General features: G+C 40.4%; 1 protein-coding gene and 1 long non-coding RNA gene across 3 annotated transcripts in view; one reads left to right on the top strand and one right to left on the bottom strand.

Moving 5' to 3' along the window:
- The window catches only part of khdrbs3 (KH domain containing, RNA binding, signal transduction associated 3), a 112228-nt gene extending 110898 nt beyond the window's left edge, over window positions 1-1330 (bottom strand). Inside the window, exon 1 of one of the 2 annotated variants that reach the window (XR_002202853.2) lies at window positions 841-1330. Coding sequence is in view for 1 of the 2 variants with exons in the window: in XM_020090525.2 (XP_019946084.1) it covers window positions 841-931 (91 nt within the window). In the remaining variant the exon portion in view is untranslated. The remainder of the gene's footprint in view (window positions 1-840) is intronic. The other variant, XM_020090525.2, reaches the window with a different exon arrangement.
- On the top strand, window positions 120-13979 carry LOC109631654 (uncharacterized). The gene is made up of 4 exons (XR_002202854.2): window positions 120-332; window positions 10006-10054; window positions 11954-12052; window positions 12343-13979. It is a non-coding gene; the product is annotated as an uncharacterized lncRNA (long non-coding RNA).
- The last annotated feature ends 2642 nt before the right edge of the window (window positions 13980-16621 follow it).

Below are 16621 nucleotides of genomic sequence, written 5' to 3'. Positions count from 1 at the left end.
TCCACTACTTGAACCACAGCCATACAAACACATGTCTGCACTGGATAGAGATGCCTGCAGCCTGAAAGCTGGGGAGTCAAGTGGGTTTGGAACTAGTTTGCTTCACTTAAGTTTACACAATAATTGACTATAGTTTGAATAACTAGTGTGATGTCTGTGAAATGCAAACATGTATTTTATATCATGTATAGTATTATATTATTGGACTTATAATAATTATGCTCTGTCCACCTATCTATCTATCTATCCATCTTTCTCTCTTTCTTTCTTTTCTTTCTTTCTTTCAGACAGTGCCTCCATTCATAGGGTTTTCATGGGATGCCATCTGAAGTGTGAGTCTGGGGGGGTTTACACATATTCACCATCATCAACATGTTTCTATTTGTGCCTGTTATAATGCACTAATATATATATATATATATATATATATATATATATATATATATATGTAATATGGCAAAAGGAAAGTATTTAAACTCTAAGGCTATTATTATTACGTTCGTCCCCTGGTTGTCTAGTTCACATGAAAGTTTCTATCCTGTGGTTGAACTGATGGAGCAGGTGCAGTCTTCAGTCAAACCCTGGCCTTTACAAGCTGTGGGAACATTCGGCTACAACCTGGAAAACTGCTATGATGCTAAAAAAAAACTGAACCACGCTATTTGAATGTGTCCAAAACAGGGCATAGAAAGTAGAGCCACAAACCTCTTATTTTTAACTTAAAGGTGGGCGGGCTGCTGAAGTCATGCAGCCCGCAGCACCGACACCATGCAAGGCGTTCAACCTGCTGTGGTGCACCCCCCCTCCGCCAACACCTCCCGCACACCACCGGGCATTTACCTTGATCCAGTAGCCGCAGGGAGTGCTGAAAAGACGGATCCATCGTGTCCTTCTCTGCCATAAGCTCCGGCAAGTACTTCTCGCTCTCCATGTCGTCCTGGACCTCGGGCTCCAACTCAGCGACTCGGGTGTTGTTCAAGTTAAGAATAATAAGAAAAAGAAAAAAAATCACAACAACCAAAAACTTAGAGTCGGCGTCCACGCAGCTCCAAGTTAGGACACCGCCGAAGGTTTGAGGGAAGCGGCGAGAGAAAAACCCAGCAAGGCGGGAGATGCTGTCATTCGCGCTGCGGGAGCATCTCTCAGTCCTCACGGAAAACACACGCACGGGAGCGGACGCGCGCGCACACGCACGGTGAGCGTGTTAAATGTGAGCGGGAGCTTTTATCTCGTCAACGTGTGCAGGAGTGAACAGAGCCGCGCTGCGCATCACAGCCTGTCCGGGGCTGCCTTCTCCTCTCTGGGCACAAAGTCTCTGTGAAGCCGCCGCTCTTCTCTCCGGAGCTCCGCGCGGAGGCTCGGCCTGCTATTGGTCGGTCGGTGCAAAAGGGGGCGGGGCCACAGCGGCCGGAGCGGAGCTGTCCGCGGTCCTGAACACGCAACCACATAATAATATTAATAATAATAATAATAATAATAATACAATATTGTGCTATTATTGTTGTTGTTATTAGTATCCTTATCATTAACATTAGGATTATGAATATTTTCATTATTACTATTGTTATTATTGTACACTGAGTGGAGGCAGAGTACTGACAAAATCTAGCCAGTATATTTACTGTACTTCAGAACATATTTCATCTGTGTACTCGAGTCGATTTATTTAATCATTTATTTTTTCCTTTACACCACAGCATGTATCACCAAATATCTGTACTTTCTACTCAGCTATATTTTTTTATAGTTTTGAAAGTCATGTGAGAAGTGACCATCCAGTCTCAGCCATTAATTAATAGTTTCAGTATCTGCATCATTCTTTGTTAATATGACAAAGCCTGTAATATTCTTGGAATCATGTTGATAAAGAATAAGCACCATTTATGATTGAGTAGGCTGTTGTATTAGGGAATGGACAATACCCAGCAATACTTTTACTTTAAACGCTTACGTTATATTTAAATGGAAGTTACTGTGGTACTTTTACTTTTACTCAAGTAAAATAATTGAGTTCTTCCTCCATCACTGCTTGTGTATAATGTTCAAATCATTCATCTTATTATTACCTGTACTTTTAAAGATGACCAGCAGTGCAGTTTGGTTTGGTCAACTGTTTGAAATGAAATTCTGTTTAAAGAAGTCACCATCACCAAAACATCCAAACCTGCTCAATAAACAATTACGGATCTGAGAGAGAAAAGAAACTCACTCAGTGACTAATTATATCACATAGATTTAACCCAGAAGCCAAAAAGTGTACTACCACATAGGAATACTACTTTTAATGAGCATTAAAACTAAACCAATTAATATGTTATACCTATTGACAGATCAATACAGACACATTAAAAAGCAAATCGATGATTTTGGTTAATGTGTTATGTTTCTTTTTCTCTCCACATAGACTGTTTACATGTAGGCAACCAAAATGTGATTGGTCAAACTCAAAATAGAACCCAGAAGACTTCCAGCCCTAAAATCCCTCACCCCCACCTCCAGATTCTGCATATTCACAAGCAGAATATAATAATATAGATTATAAAAGAGTGTGTACTCTAATTTGGTTGATCCCAACATGCATTTGCATTTTGAAACATCATAGAGAGGGTTTACAAGTACAACATCATCAAGATATCCCCATGAACATTTTATAGGTAATGAAATACGCTGGTGTAAAATCTGCACAGACAGAGTGACTCACAGCACAGACTGTTTAAGGGCAAAAGCTGCTCCACACATATTTCTCAGTGTTTTCTCACATGTAATTATATAGACACACAAGGTGCATGCATACAACTAACCTCTGACAGCTGCCGACTCATCCAGCCAATATGCATACTGTATATGAAATTTGCATTGTCATTCATCAGCTGAGAGACCCTATCTCTGTGCAGACCACGCAGCCGTGCAGTAAAGACAACAGATGTAGATCTTGTTTTTTATTAGACGTAGTTGACCCTTTATATATAAGGTCAGTGTACTTACAGGAACAAGCTCAGGAGGCTTCATAATTGTCCTCTTTACTCGTTTAAGCAATTGATAAGGACTGCATGACTCCTCAGCTTCTCCTTGTTAGGACAAGCTGTCAATAGTTCTCAGGAAATCCATTCACCTTCTCATAGGCCACACATGCTTTTCACCTGGGCATGTATATGAATTCATTACTTAAGAAAAGCCTGTTGTTGTTGTTGTTAAGTAAACACACGGGCGTATTAAAGCCCCGATCACAACTTGAGGCAAACAAGAGTCTCCGGTTTTGTAGAACAGACAGTGAAACTAGTGACATTAAGGGACGGACACAGAGTTTGTCCAGACGGCAGATATGTACAGATACAGCCACAGATCCACTTTATCAGACATCCTGAGACTCGCGTTTCCTGGAAACATACAATAATTCCATCTTTATAGGCAAGCCTTTTTATAGACCTCTGTCCCTGTCTAATGTTCTGCTTTATTCAACTTGCTCTGTCTCTCACGTCGCTGTGAATTACATAGTAATGTATCCTCAATTCATTTGCTTTTTCATCTATATTTTTTTGTGTGTTTTAAAATACAAATACAGCTTTACTTACTTTCTTACTTACAATGAATACAAAAATGTCTTTGTGACGAATGGAAAGTGTTTAAAGGTCGGGAGAAAAACAGGATTTGTATACAGCTTCATATTTGTTAGAAAATAAGGGAAAGAGATAAGAATTCTGTCAATATTTGTGGAGGATGCTGAGGTAGCCTCAGGTGGGCGGCTATCTGTAGGCTGATCAGCGCTGGTTATATAATTGGGATTTTTTTTCCTCGCCTTTCTATTTCAATAACTTGGAGAAATGTGACCCACGGGCTAAAACCAAGAAAGGTTCATGTATATTTATCAACATTTTATCCTCTGTGAACTTTGGATGGGTATTTATATAAATATAAATGTATATATGTGTGCGTGTGTGTGTGTACGTGTATTAAGCATGTAGGGGACTTTTTCATCCGAGTCTTTCCAGATTCTTGTTTATGAGTGATTCACCCAAAAGAGAAATGCATTATGAATCAGCTTACTTTTTAATCTGTGCCAGAGACCATTAAAAACCAGCTCAAATGCACTAATCTCCTGTTCAGGAGAGCGACTTATTTATAGATATGCTTGCCATCTGTTGCTCCCTGCACGTCTTCATAAACAAAACCTCACATTGTTGCTGATGTTCGAATCAAAAGTTGCTGGCCCATACGTCTTCCTCGACGCGCCTGTTTTGGGGGAATTCGCTAAGTGATTGCAATTCATCAATTGCTATGAAAATAATCACGCTTGATGGGACGACATTTCACAGGGAGTCACAGGCGACCACAGGGGCAGCAGCACGGGTGTAAACAAAGCTATGAGAAATGTTCAGTCAGTTGGGTGTAAAGAATGAAGAACAGTGGGCTATTACATTGACAGAGTGTTATTTTGATCATTAGAGAATGGCTGCTCTCCCCCCCTCTGTTGCCCCCCAGCCTGTCCCTGCCCATTAAATATGATATTGACTGAACCTAGAACTAGACAGCCCGTGGTGCAACACCCCAGGGAGTCATATATGTTTGGATATACACACCCATACTATTATGTCTGCACCTTTTCCATTCAGAGTCAGTGTTTTCTCCCTCGCTTAACAAGATGCAGGGATCTAATCAGCACTGCCGTCTCCCTCTCAGAAACTGGACGTAAACCCCCCCAGATTTAAACAGAAGCGCTTGTCTCGTCAGCTTTCAATCTTCATAAAATCCTTTTTCAGGGAGGAGGATGTCATGGAAGGGTGGGGGGGGGGTCTTGTCACCTGAGGAGTGATTAGACCTTGATTTGTCCACGAGCTGATTACTGTGTCACTTTGTGTCACGGAGAGCTGCACAGGTTTCCCAGGCGAGGGCACTTTTGCCATATTTGCACTGTATTTGGGCCCGGTGAGATGCACTGGCTTACTGTGGCAAATCAGAAGTGCTTTTAACACCTTAAATAAGTGGATTCTTTCTGTCCACACACTGAGGTGGTGGGAGGAGGGCGGTGAGGGGAGTGACAACACTGCCTCCTTGTGACCGCATCCAACCATTAAGCAGATTTGAGAGGTTCTCCTCAGAAAGAGTGTTTAGGCTCTTTCTATTAAACTGAAACAAGGAGTGGTGTTGTAAGCAAAGGGTAGGCTCACTAATTGCACCAAAACTCTGTTATAAATGGTGCAGTTAGTTTAATTCATCAGCAGCAGCGTGCAGCTCTGCATCATTACAGAGATCCAAAGGTCTTGCATTTAAATTCAAATTTGGAGGTGAGTAAAATAGTTTTAATAGGTCATGAGAGAATGAGAAGAGAATTGTAAGAGGCCAACAATTACTGAGAAAATTGTATTTTAATGTCATTGTGTTGCCCTTTTTCTTTATTTCTCCACTGTTTACTAAAGTTCTTCAAACTGCATGCCCACTATTGGAAAGAATAACACAAAAAATGCCTCTATAGTGCTGAGTTCTATTTGGATTTAAGCTTTGCAAATAATTTAAATATTCTCCATTATCCGTGGGACAAAACCTAGTATCTCCCACAGTCTCTCATGTCTTCCAAAGTAATTTTAACAAAGCCCTTTTTTACAATATTGTTTTCCTCCTCGTGCAATCCCACAATGCTGCCTCAGTCACAAAAGCCACCTCATTGTGGCTACTAAATGGAGCGCTCGCATCCATTAAACAGCCATTCAACGCAATTATATTGCCAGCACCAATCTATCAGGTACATTGATCACGCACGTCGGCTGTGAAGTGCAGACTCTGGTCTCCTCTCCTGGAAGTGTTGTGCAAAAGAAACCTAATGAGAAACTGTCAGTAGCGCACAGGTAAACAAATCAATGGCACCAAGCAGGGCTACCAAGGTCAATGCACACACACACACACACACACACACATATGCTCATATACTGACGCACACACACACACAGACACACACACACAGCCTTCCCTAATAAAGCTGGGGTTGGAGCAGGTTCTCTCTGGTGAAGGCCGCCGCCACTATCTGACTTTTCAGGAGATAAACAAGGTTTGGAGTAAAGGATTACTTTAGTCTGATTTGTATCACTGTTTTACTTTGGAAGGAATAGTTCCACATTGTGGGAAATACACATGCTGTATTTTCACCAAGTTGCCCATTGGTTTGTGAACTGCTGTTTTGAAACCTGGAGTTTGGCTTTTGGTCCAGCACCATCTGTTATTTGAAGTAACCATATTTAGAGGAGCTGGGGGTGGAACCTGACTGAAAGCTTGAGGTCATAGCATGCCCACCTACATCTGTTACATGCACCCACTAGACTCCTTGTAGAAGTGAAGTCACCCTCTGCTGGTCAGGCATTTCTGCATTGGCTTCACTTTCTGGGCCCAGATTCTATCTACAGTCCATGGACTGTGGTTAGTATAAAGCCAAACTCAGAGGCCGGTTAGCTTTGCTTAGCTGAGTGTAAAGACTGGAGCAGCAGAGACAGATACGGTCCGTGCATTATACTAGCTGTAGTGGGTATTCTCCATGTTATAAAACCACTTTGGTGCCTGAGCATGTCTGACAAAACCTCCAAAGAAACTTTTTCAAAAATTTAAACAGTAGGCTATTTATTATAACCAAATAACTTCAGAAGTCTTATAAGGATTCCAAAGATTAAGTAGTCTACATAAAATAAAGGAGGGACTGTCTTGGCAGCAGGCCTTGAGGATGTGAGGTCAAAAAATTTTCCCTCTGCTCTGGCCACACACTCCAGGCAGCCTCCTCTGAACTTTAATCCCATCCAGCCCCAGACAACAGGGTTAGGGTTAGCAAATGGATTCTACACCTGCATCTAACGCGGTTAAATGCAGTACTTTGTCCTTGACTTTGTCTACAGTGATTTTATTTTTTATTTCATTATTTTTTTTAATGAATCAAATGTAGTAAAATACGTTTCCCTGTGAGCTTTAGAAATGTCCTCCTTTCTTTCTCTTTGCTAGTTTCACATGTAAGTCCATCCAGATTGTGGTACAGGCTTCACTTGGATGTAAATTTGTCCAGATGCTGTTCACATCTGCAGTGTAATGTTCTAAAGCGGGAAATTACACAGAAGACAAGAAAAGAGTGACACTGCAGTGAAAACTAGTCTATGCACACAGATCTGTAACAATGAAAATGATGACAAGTCATATTAAGTACAAACAATACCCGAGCAACTGCGAGGGAATCCAAAAATATTAGTGCACTGTTCAATCAGGCTTCACAATGCCATAGCAAGTGTTGTGTTGTAACTCTTCTAAACTACGTGATCACGACAGAACTGATAACGATAACCAGTGTAACAAACAGCATCTCGCCATGTCTCCATAGTTTTATCACACACATCCTTCCAACAGTTTCCAACAGTGGCTACAAACGCGTGAACTCAGCTGCTCAGTTTGCACAGTGTACGAGCTCAATGGAGCAGTCAGAAGCAGTGCGTGACATGTAGTGACTAAGTGTGTGCTCAGAGTTATCACTGTGCATTTGCATATACGAGCGAGGGAGAGGCACAAGGTCAACAGCAGCAATTATTCTGTGGGACGCGTGTTGGTCTTCAGTGGGTGATTTCATTTCCTGTCATTAGCCACAGCAATTAAGCACAAGAACAATGATATCATGATAGCATCAGCAGCCACCACAGAGCCGCAAGCTGTTCGCCAATATCCTCCAATATTCTCGAAATGTTGCTTTGCATGGTTTAACCCTCCCGCGGTGCTCAGGTAGCCTGAATCCAAAAGCTTTTCACTGCTTGCTTCAATTAGCAAATCATAATTGACAGATGAAATCTCATTACGAGACCCCCATAACACACACACACACACACACACACACACACACACACTCTTTCACACAACTGCATGGTGTATTTCAAATATAAGAGATTATGTTGAAGTCATTTTCCGGGCAGCTGTGAGAATAAAGTTTGTAAATGGAAATCTATTTGACCCCAAAATACAAAAGAAAATGTTTTTTTCAATCTTTATTCAAGAGCGTGGTTTTTCAGTTCGAGAGCAGGACTTATTGATTTCACATTTTTTGTAGCTCTCTCACTAAAGAATTTCCTGCGCTCGCATTCAAATAGCTCCGGCTTGTGCTTAAATTTGCATGTAACAGTGTTACCATGCATTGTTCTTACCTCCCAAACCTAACAATCAGTACATGTGATGTTATGGGGGTTTTATATGTTGTTAAATTATCTCTGGGTTCCGAGAAGCAACAAACATGCAAATGAAATAAAGGTTTTTCACAGTAATTTAAGGTGAGATTTTTTACACCCATATAATCCAACATGCATGCGCTCATAATCAGCAAGCTGTTAACGACTTAGAGTTTTACAGATATAACACATCCTTAATCAAGGATGAACTATCCAAGAGCATCAGATGATTTAAATTATACTGAAGTCACCTTTCACTGAGAAAGTGGAAAGAAACTATACAAGATTGTGGCATTTGACATTGAAGTCTAGCATCAGGTGTTTCGGGAGGAAGAAAGTTTTGTCCAAAAGAACATAACATGGACAAAAACGAGTGTTTGAGCCATTAGGCTCTGTGATGCTGGATCAAAGACTGAAAGTAGTGAGAGGAAGAGGGATGAGAAGAGGATTTACATGTCCAGGCCAGACAAGTGAGCTGTGGGGATGAAGAAAGGCGCTTTCTGCAAAATCCTCCACTTACTACTGTACCTGCACTCTCGTGAGAATCAAGGAAAACGCATGGTTTTCATTCTGCAGGGATGAGATGTACACAATAAGTTTCAATACCGAGAGGGAGACTGAAAAACAAAGACTCTCCAGTCAATATGCAGGAAAATGTGGGATGTATGAGACAAGACACTTTGTACAGGCAGAGAATGCTCACAGGGGATCTAATATGGATCCCTGTATTCACTAGTAAAGGATCTTTAAGTGGAAGGGGCAGCCTAATGGTTCAAGAGTTCATCCTGTAGCAGCGAGATTACAGGAAGGTCACGGGTTTGATTGCCTTGAATGTCAATATCCATCAAACCCTAAGCTGTTCACTCACTTGATTTCTGTCCGGAACAAGGAGTCGGTTACCGAAAAATGTTCTCGTAAAGTAAAGATGAAAACGCTTCCATCCATCCATCTTGTACGTAAATAGCTTTATATGTAAAGCTATGTGTTGATTTCAGGGGCAAGTAATTAATTACGTGGATTTCAGTATTCAGCAGCACTAAAGGAATAAATTCATCCAAGTGCCTCAAGTTACACCGAAGAACATCAAGAAAAATGATACATAGTTTGAATTTACATTTAGAGAGTGAAGCAGAACAGTAAGAAAGGAATCAATGAGAAGTCCTCTGTGAGGGTACGAGTCAGGTGATAATCCTCTGTGTGAACATCAACACCAACAACTTCTCGCTGACAAAACATCATATCAAGATTAACATTTTCATACGAGCCGACATTGATCATTTGCACAATAAACCTTATTATTGTTTTTAAGTTTAACATTTTAAACTCTTCCTTATGAGCAGAGAATGACAAACACAAGCACTTGACAATCTGAGGTGGATTTTTTAGGTGTTATACCTCTTTCTATATCACCTATAATGTGTTTACACAATGTAAAAGCAATATATCAATATATATTGTTTTTTTGTTACATTGCTATTGATGAAAACTACATTATGTTTTATCACTGATATAATTTCATATGTATTGTATATTTCATCAAATGGGGCTTTATTCATTACATATTTCTTGACATGTGGTATTCCATGAAAACATTGTGATCTGCAGTAGAAGTTAAATCAAAGTTCAAATAAAGCTCATTCTCTTCCCTCTCTTTTGTTTTGTTTGTTTTCATTTGTTAAATTTTAGTTTCACGACATGTTTCAATCAGGGTTTACTTTAGTGCTCTTTTTAATTCAGTTACCAGATGTCTTTGTTATTTACAAGTGTTTGAATGAAAATAAGCACATCAAAATTATGCATTTATTAAATGTATTTTTTATTTTCATTTCAGGCATTTATGAGCATCTGCTTTCTTGGGATCAGGCTCAACCATCTCACAGGTGTAGTATATTTTTATTTTTATTGAAAGGATATATATTTAATATTGAATTTTAGTCTTGCTGAAGATGTGTGAATGATTTGCTGTTTGAAGTCATGCCATTTATACCCCTTGAAAATCATCAACTTTCAAGACATGTTATCAATCACTAGCTTTTTTGTAACAATAGAGACCCCTAATTGAACGTCTTTTTATTCCCGAGTTATTCTCAGCCACAATTTAATTATCAACTTATTGTAAAAGCAGCACTCAGGCTGTTGGTGTCTTCACTGTTTCCACATCCTGATGTACTAAAGAGTTAAGTGAGAAAGTGAATGTGAGGTGACAAGGCAATAGCTCTGTTAATCAACTCATGATAATAGCTGGAAATGAACACACCTACAAAAATGTGTTGTGTGTGAGTGTGTGAGACAAATACAGAGCCAGAGCAAAATTTTGTCTTTCTTCCCTTAGACATGTGCAATATGCCAGAGCACTGTTCTCGGGAGGGAATATCACACAGTGCACAAGGTTCTGAGGTGTTTCTCAAGGAATGTTTTATGTCCAGGAGCAATTACAGATGGCACTCCAGAACTTTCATCTCGAAAATATGCTCGAAGTAAGAAAAGTAAAATAAAAGACAAAGTCACGCATTATCTGAAATAAGGTTTAAAAATGAATTTGAAGAAATATCAAATAAAGAAATTAGATTATAAGATTGGTGCATGAACTCCCTACAGAGCTGGAGAGGTTGGCATTAATAATCTATGAATTAAGGAAATGAATTCGCCCAAACCAGTTAAGAAACAGGAGAAAAGAAAATCTGTCCTGTAGCCCAGACAAAGGTTGCTGTCAGAGCAAACCTCCATTAGCCCTTGTAAACGACAGAAAAAGAAAAGACAGAGGTGCCGCTGGGGGAAAAGAAAGGTAATTGGCTCTCTACCAACCAGCAAACAGCCAATGTGTGATTGTGCAGCGGTCGGTCTGCTGGTGCTGAGAAACATCCTTGTCAGCACGAGGCTGAGAGCAGCTTATTACACGGGGAGCAGCGGTGAGTGGCAGCTAACAAAGGTGGAGATTCTGACGAATGATAATTATCTTTTAAAGTGGGGAATGCTCACAAGAAGTACGGGGGCCTCTGGGTAGTGAAGGATGGCTGGACAGTTTGGATTCGACGTTCTGTCAGTGAACGAGTGTGGAATCACGTTCTGCAAGTCGGTCAGCTCCGGGAAATTACACAGGAAACGTGGTTTGCTATTGAAAGTTGAGCTGTCACCACATCTCAGGTAGATTCTATTTGAAATCTGTGGATATGCAGTGACTGTCATTAAGAAATGGAATCATTTTTTTTATTGTAAGGAAATCAGTTTAATTTCATTGTTATAAATACACAAAAATCAGAAAATCACTCACTGATACTATAAAGTGAATTTGCCTTTTTGTTGTGCCGTTCAAATATTTCAGTGAAATTGTTTTATGCTTTGTATAGGGAGCTCATTGTATCCCACAGTGCATCGTGAAAATTAGTGCACAACCAACAGTCACTAACCGAGCAATATAAACCATCATGCATTGTGTGTGTTGACGGGAAGAACAATGGCAGAGAGACAGCACCATGCAGTGATTCTACACCTTTTTATTTTTAATAGAAATATATACAGTCATTTTTGTAATATTAGTTACATTTGTATTATCAGTAACGTCTGCTAAAACAGTCTGAGCCAATCATAGAACATAACCCCTCCTGTCACCGTGACCCACAGCCGAGCGTTCACTCCTGCGGCGGCTGTCAGGAGGCCCGTGAGGCTATCAGGGCTGGACAGGCGGTTTCTGCTCCCCATTACAACTGTCAGCTCCACTGAATGACTCGCTTTAATCACTTCAAATATCATTTCACATGCGGCATTTCAATCCCCTCCAGAGCAACAGAGAAGACATAAGGCACATGAAGCGAGGCCTTGCAAGAGCTTCTCCGGGCTGGCGTCGCACGCAGGGAGCTTCTCAAGGAGAAAGTGCGAGGGTGAGTTTTTTGTGCGAAACAGCTAAATTAGAAAAGATGGAAAAAAAAAATCTGAATTTATTACTGTAAAATCACATTTGAGTTTGACTGCTCCTATCAACACAGCAAAAAGGATCCCTCCTTTGATTCATGACGTGCTCTTGCATGCGTGTCACATCCTCTGAGCCATGATTTTGACATGACCAAGTGATCCCTCATGATGGAACTGATCAAAGACTCAATTTTCTGCTTGTCTGATATTTCAATGTCAAACCTATTTGCTGGGAAGCTTTGTTTCAACGCTCTTGCAGGCTGTCCACCCGCCTGAAAGACGATCTGGCCGTGCTGATGTTTGCTGCAGATGAACAGTCGCCGTAAATCCTTGTGTCTTCTTCCTGGGTTTTACTGCATCGTTCTCCCCACTGTATTTTCACACTTTCCCACCACAAACCATACTGTTACAATTTCTGTTTCCTATTGCTCTATTTTTGAACTTTGCCCCTGGCTGAGGGCAGCATTCATGAGGTTGAGGAGGTTGCTGAGGCAGTAGCGTTTCTCTGGTGGCTATCAGCTCCAACATACACTTTCTTATTTATGCAGCAGCTGTGTGGAAAAGTTGGGTTTTTTTTCAAATCGGAGAGGTCAAAGGGGGCCTGTGTGAGAGGAGCCAGTTACATCAGTAATCCAGTTTCTCCCTCTTTTCAAAAACAACAACTTTGAATTGCTTTTTTGATTAGAAAACAAAATATGAGCCCTTTGACTTGTTCAAATCCAATAATATGTTAGATTTTATTCCATATGGTATTTGCTTGTCAGTGGAAGCTTGTTTTCCCTGTTATATATTTAAATGTGGTAACTATGGGATAAAAGTAAATGCTTTGGTAGCCAAGTAAAGAAGAGTTTGTTGTACTTGGAAAACTAATTCACATTATCATATGTTACCTATTTGCAATACTCAACACAACTCCAATAAATGTGCCTTCCAACAGCTTCAAACTTGCCACTGCACCCTCACATCACATCCTCTGTATTTTGCAACACGTAGAAGTAGAAAACAAAAAAAATTTAATTATCTTTCAGGCAAATGAAGAAAAAGTACCAGAAGTCATATTTCTTTTCTTTTGTTAAAGCCTTTCTACACCATCATCACTTGTGCCAAGGTAATTATTTCCACAATGCACAGACCATACTGAAATCAACCCACCACATGTTAAATAATAGGACAATGTAATTACTTATTTTTCAATGGTAATCGCTTCCACTACTTATTGGCACAGGTTTATACGAGCCGTACTGCCCAACACTGTTTAGAAAGCAAGCCACGAGTTACACAGCAGTGCTGACATCGATAACCTTTCAGCAACTGGTCACTGGTCTCCACGAATATTGGAATATTTTTATAAAAGAAATGCCATCCCAAGGATTATTAATGGTGTAACCTCTCCATCACCCACAAGACAACTCTGAATAATTCTTACATACTCTTACATTTAACTTACTGGTGTCTTGCTATTCAGAAAAATAATGATCCACCCATATGAATTATAAACAATCCTTATCTACTGCATGTTAAAAGTGACATATTGGTCCTACTGGCTACTACCCACTTGCTGGGTAAAGATGCTGGATATTTTTGTGGAAAAATGCATGTTCTTCATGTAGCTACACATAAGATCACATTACAAAAGTATTTTCTCAAGTAAATCTCACAAGAAAAAGGTGAAATATCCTTTAAAAACTTAAAAATGCATTACACCACCCAAGTATTGAAGTTCAGTCTCTAAAGCTGTAACAGCAAAATGGATATTAACTAGTACTGAAGTCAACAAGGGTTTGTTTCACTTGTTTATGAATTTGATTAATGTAATCTCATATTTCATATGTGATGTAGTCTTGCTGTAATTGAAAGATACAGAACTTCTTCAAATAATAAATGTCATAACGTCTGACTGACAATTCACTGTCACTGGCACTCTTGGTTTTTCCTGTCACGAACCGGAGCTCGCAATATCTATTACCTCTGTCCTCTTCAACCTTTGAGGAACGATGGCCCATGTTTCTCTGTGAAAGGACATGGCTCCAGCATCAGGCGGCACATCCCTCTCTGTCTCTGCAAGGCCTGCTGGGACCTCTTAGGTGACAGCGTCACTCGAGCTGAGGTTGAGGGCTTCCTCCAGCCGGTTGCTTGGCCGCCTGCCTGCCCCCTCTTCCTCCGTACTCAATGGACATTGATCCCCCAGCAGCGACACCGTGTCCCAGGGAGGGGTAAGCGGATACACCTCGTTGCCTCCAACAATCATTCTGCCCCTGTAGGGACGGGTCGTGGTAAATTAATAGTGTGCTTGCAGCGACTAGATATTGTTAATGTATTTGCTATTGATGGAGCGAGATAACATGAGTAGCTTAAGCCTTACTTAACACAAAACGTAGAAGCTCCAAGGCCATAGAGGAGGAGGCGCAGCAAGTTCACTGTGTTATTTCAAGCTTTTAGCACAAGTACAGCAGGGCCACACTTATTTAATTCACATGGATACAACCGAAGGCATCATTAGAACAAGTTTAACTGATTGATCCCCACATTATTTCATTATAAAATGTGTTGAGTACATTCTTGATAATCAAATCTTAAAGTGGCAAACACCATGTAGTGAGGAATGTGTAGGAGAGAGGGGAGGGTGTAATAACCCACTAGACCCTGTAATTCTTTCAAAATCCCAACCAGATAATTTTGGTTATTTGATTAACCACATATGTGAACAGCAAATTCTGTTCCTTTTTTATCAAAAACATTGACTTAAACATCTTCATTGCAGATAAACCAGGTAGGATGAACACAAACTCTGCACCATAGACTGTTTATAAAAAAGCAATGCACATAACAGCCAGCACGCAAACAATAAAAAAGGATTGTGAAAAACCGTATGAGCAGAAGTCACTAATGATAAGGAATAATTCTGAAGTAGACTCCAGAGCCACAGGCCAAGCAAACAGCTCATTTATAACCAGTTCTTTTAGAACAGGCACTGCAGCAGTGTTTAAAATTGGGAGCTTCACTGTTTGACAGCATGCTCTATCCATCGACTACATGATGCGTGGCAAAATGGTGGTGATAATGCCCCTGTTTAACCTACAAGATTTGCATTTTTATATTGCTGGGTTAAAAACATCACCTTGTCGTTTAGTTTATGAAAGGTGCACTCTTTTCAAAACCTCTGGCATAATCCACTTGATCCTTCATAAGAGCTGTCACAGTGCTGCACATACACTCTCTAAGCCCACTTTGAACTTTTGGATTTGACAAGCTTTGGCGTGCTGTAACATGACTGACAAGACTGATCAACTTTAAACTGGCTTCCCGATGAAAGAAAAGACCCCTGGGTATAGGTCCATCACTTAACAAGTCTGCTTCACAGCCGGCTGTGTTCCCTAATGAAGCACACACACTATGTACAATGCATACACCTGGGACCCAGTTCTGTCACCGACCATTGTCATGAATCCCAAAATGTTGTGTAAAAGTCATGTAAAATCCTAATTCCACAAACGTCTGTCGGTCATATCTCAGGAACCATTCATCTTATCAACTTCACACTTGAAATGTGTGTTGTAGATTGCCCAGGAAAGTGCAGGACCAAGGTTGGTGTGATTTGAACATGTAATAAGTCCAATAGTAGCATTCAGTAGAGGGGGGTCTAATTCTACGTCATCGTGTGAACTGCAGTAACGGTTGGAAACAAATTATGATTGTGTCCTGCAATCAACTTTTACCTACTCTTAGCCTAACTGAACCCGCTGTTTAAGTTTCGTAACCATGACAACCCATACCCTGTTTGAGTGTCATTTACCCCATCTCTTTAGTAAAACTGAAAAATGGTATAGCAGAAACCTAACGCTTGTGTTGTAGCTGTTGTTCATATATGTCCCTGTACATTGTGTGTCGGAGTTATGGACGCAACACTTGGTCACTAATACAATAGTCTGTATTTAAAGATGGACAACATCAGTACATTGAAGAATGCACGTCATTTAGGTCATTCCTATCACATTGATGTTTGTCCAAGTGTTTATTTTTATTTGTTTGTTAGATATGTGATGCTTACAGGGTGAAACATCATGAGACATCAGCTGAGACCGATCACAATTTGCACAGATTCCAGCTCCAAATTATATCATGGGTGCAAGATGGCAGCCTTCCGTGTTAGATATTCACGAGAAGATGTGTGTGTGTGTGTGTGTGTGTGTGTGTGTGTGTGTGTGTGTGTGTGTGTGTGTGTGTGTGTTTGGCCTCATGTCCATAGCAAGCTCCCTGCTGCATAACCAGCGTCTTTTTTACACAACATCTACTTCCAGAAACCACAGTCTGTCTGTGTGTCAGCTCGTCAATGACAACAGTGGGTTCACAGCAACAGTCGAGTTTTCTGTGTCTGTAAATACAAACATGCACCCTGTAATAACTTCGATGTTGTGTGGATGTTGTGTTTCTGAATAGGTCGAAAGTTCAACATTGCAGGCAATGTAAGCTTCATTTGTCAGAGCACTGAGTGCCATTGTATGTCTCTGTAAGGTTGCAATGATACTGAATGCAAGGCT

Source organism: Paralichthys olivaceus, chromosome 20, assembly GCF_024713975.1.
Source record: "Paralichthys olivaceus isolate ysfri-2021 chromosome 20, ASM2471397v2, whole genome shotgun sequence".
Lineage (NCBI taxonomy): Eukaryota > Metazoa > Chordata > Actinopteri > Pleuronectiformes > Paralichthyidae > Paralichthys > Paralichthys olivaceus.
The sequence above is the reverse complement of the archived record's forward strand: the minus strand, read 5'-3'. Positions and strand labels throughout refer to the sequence as shown.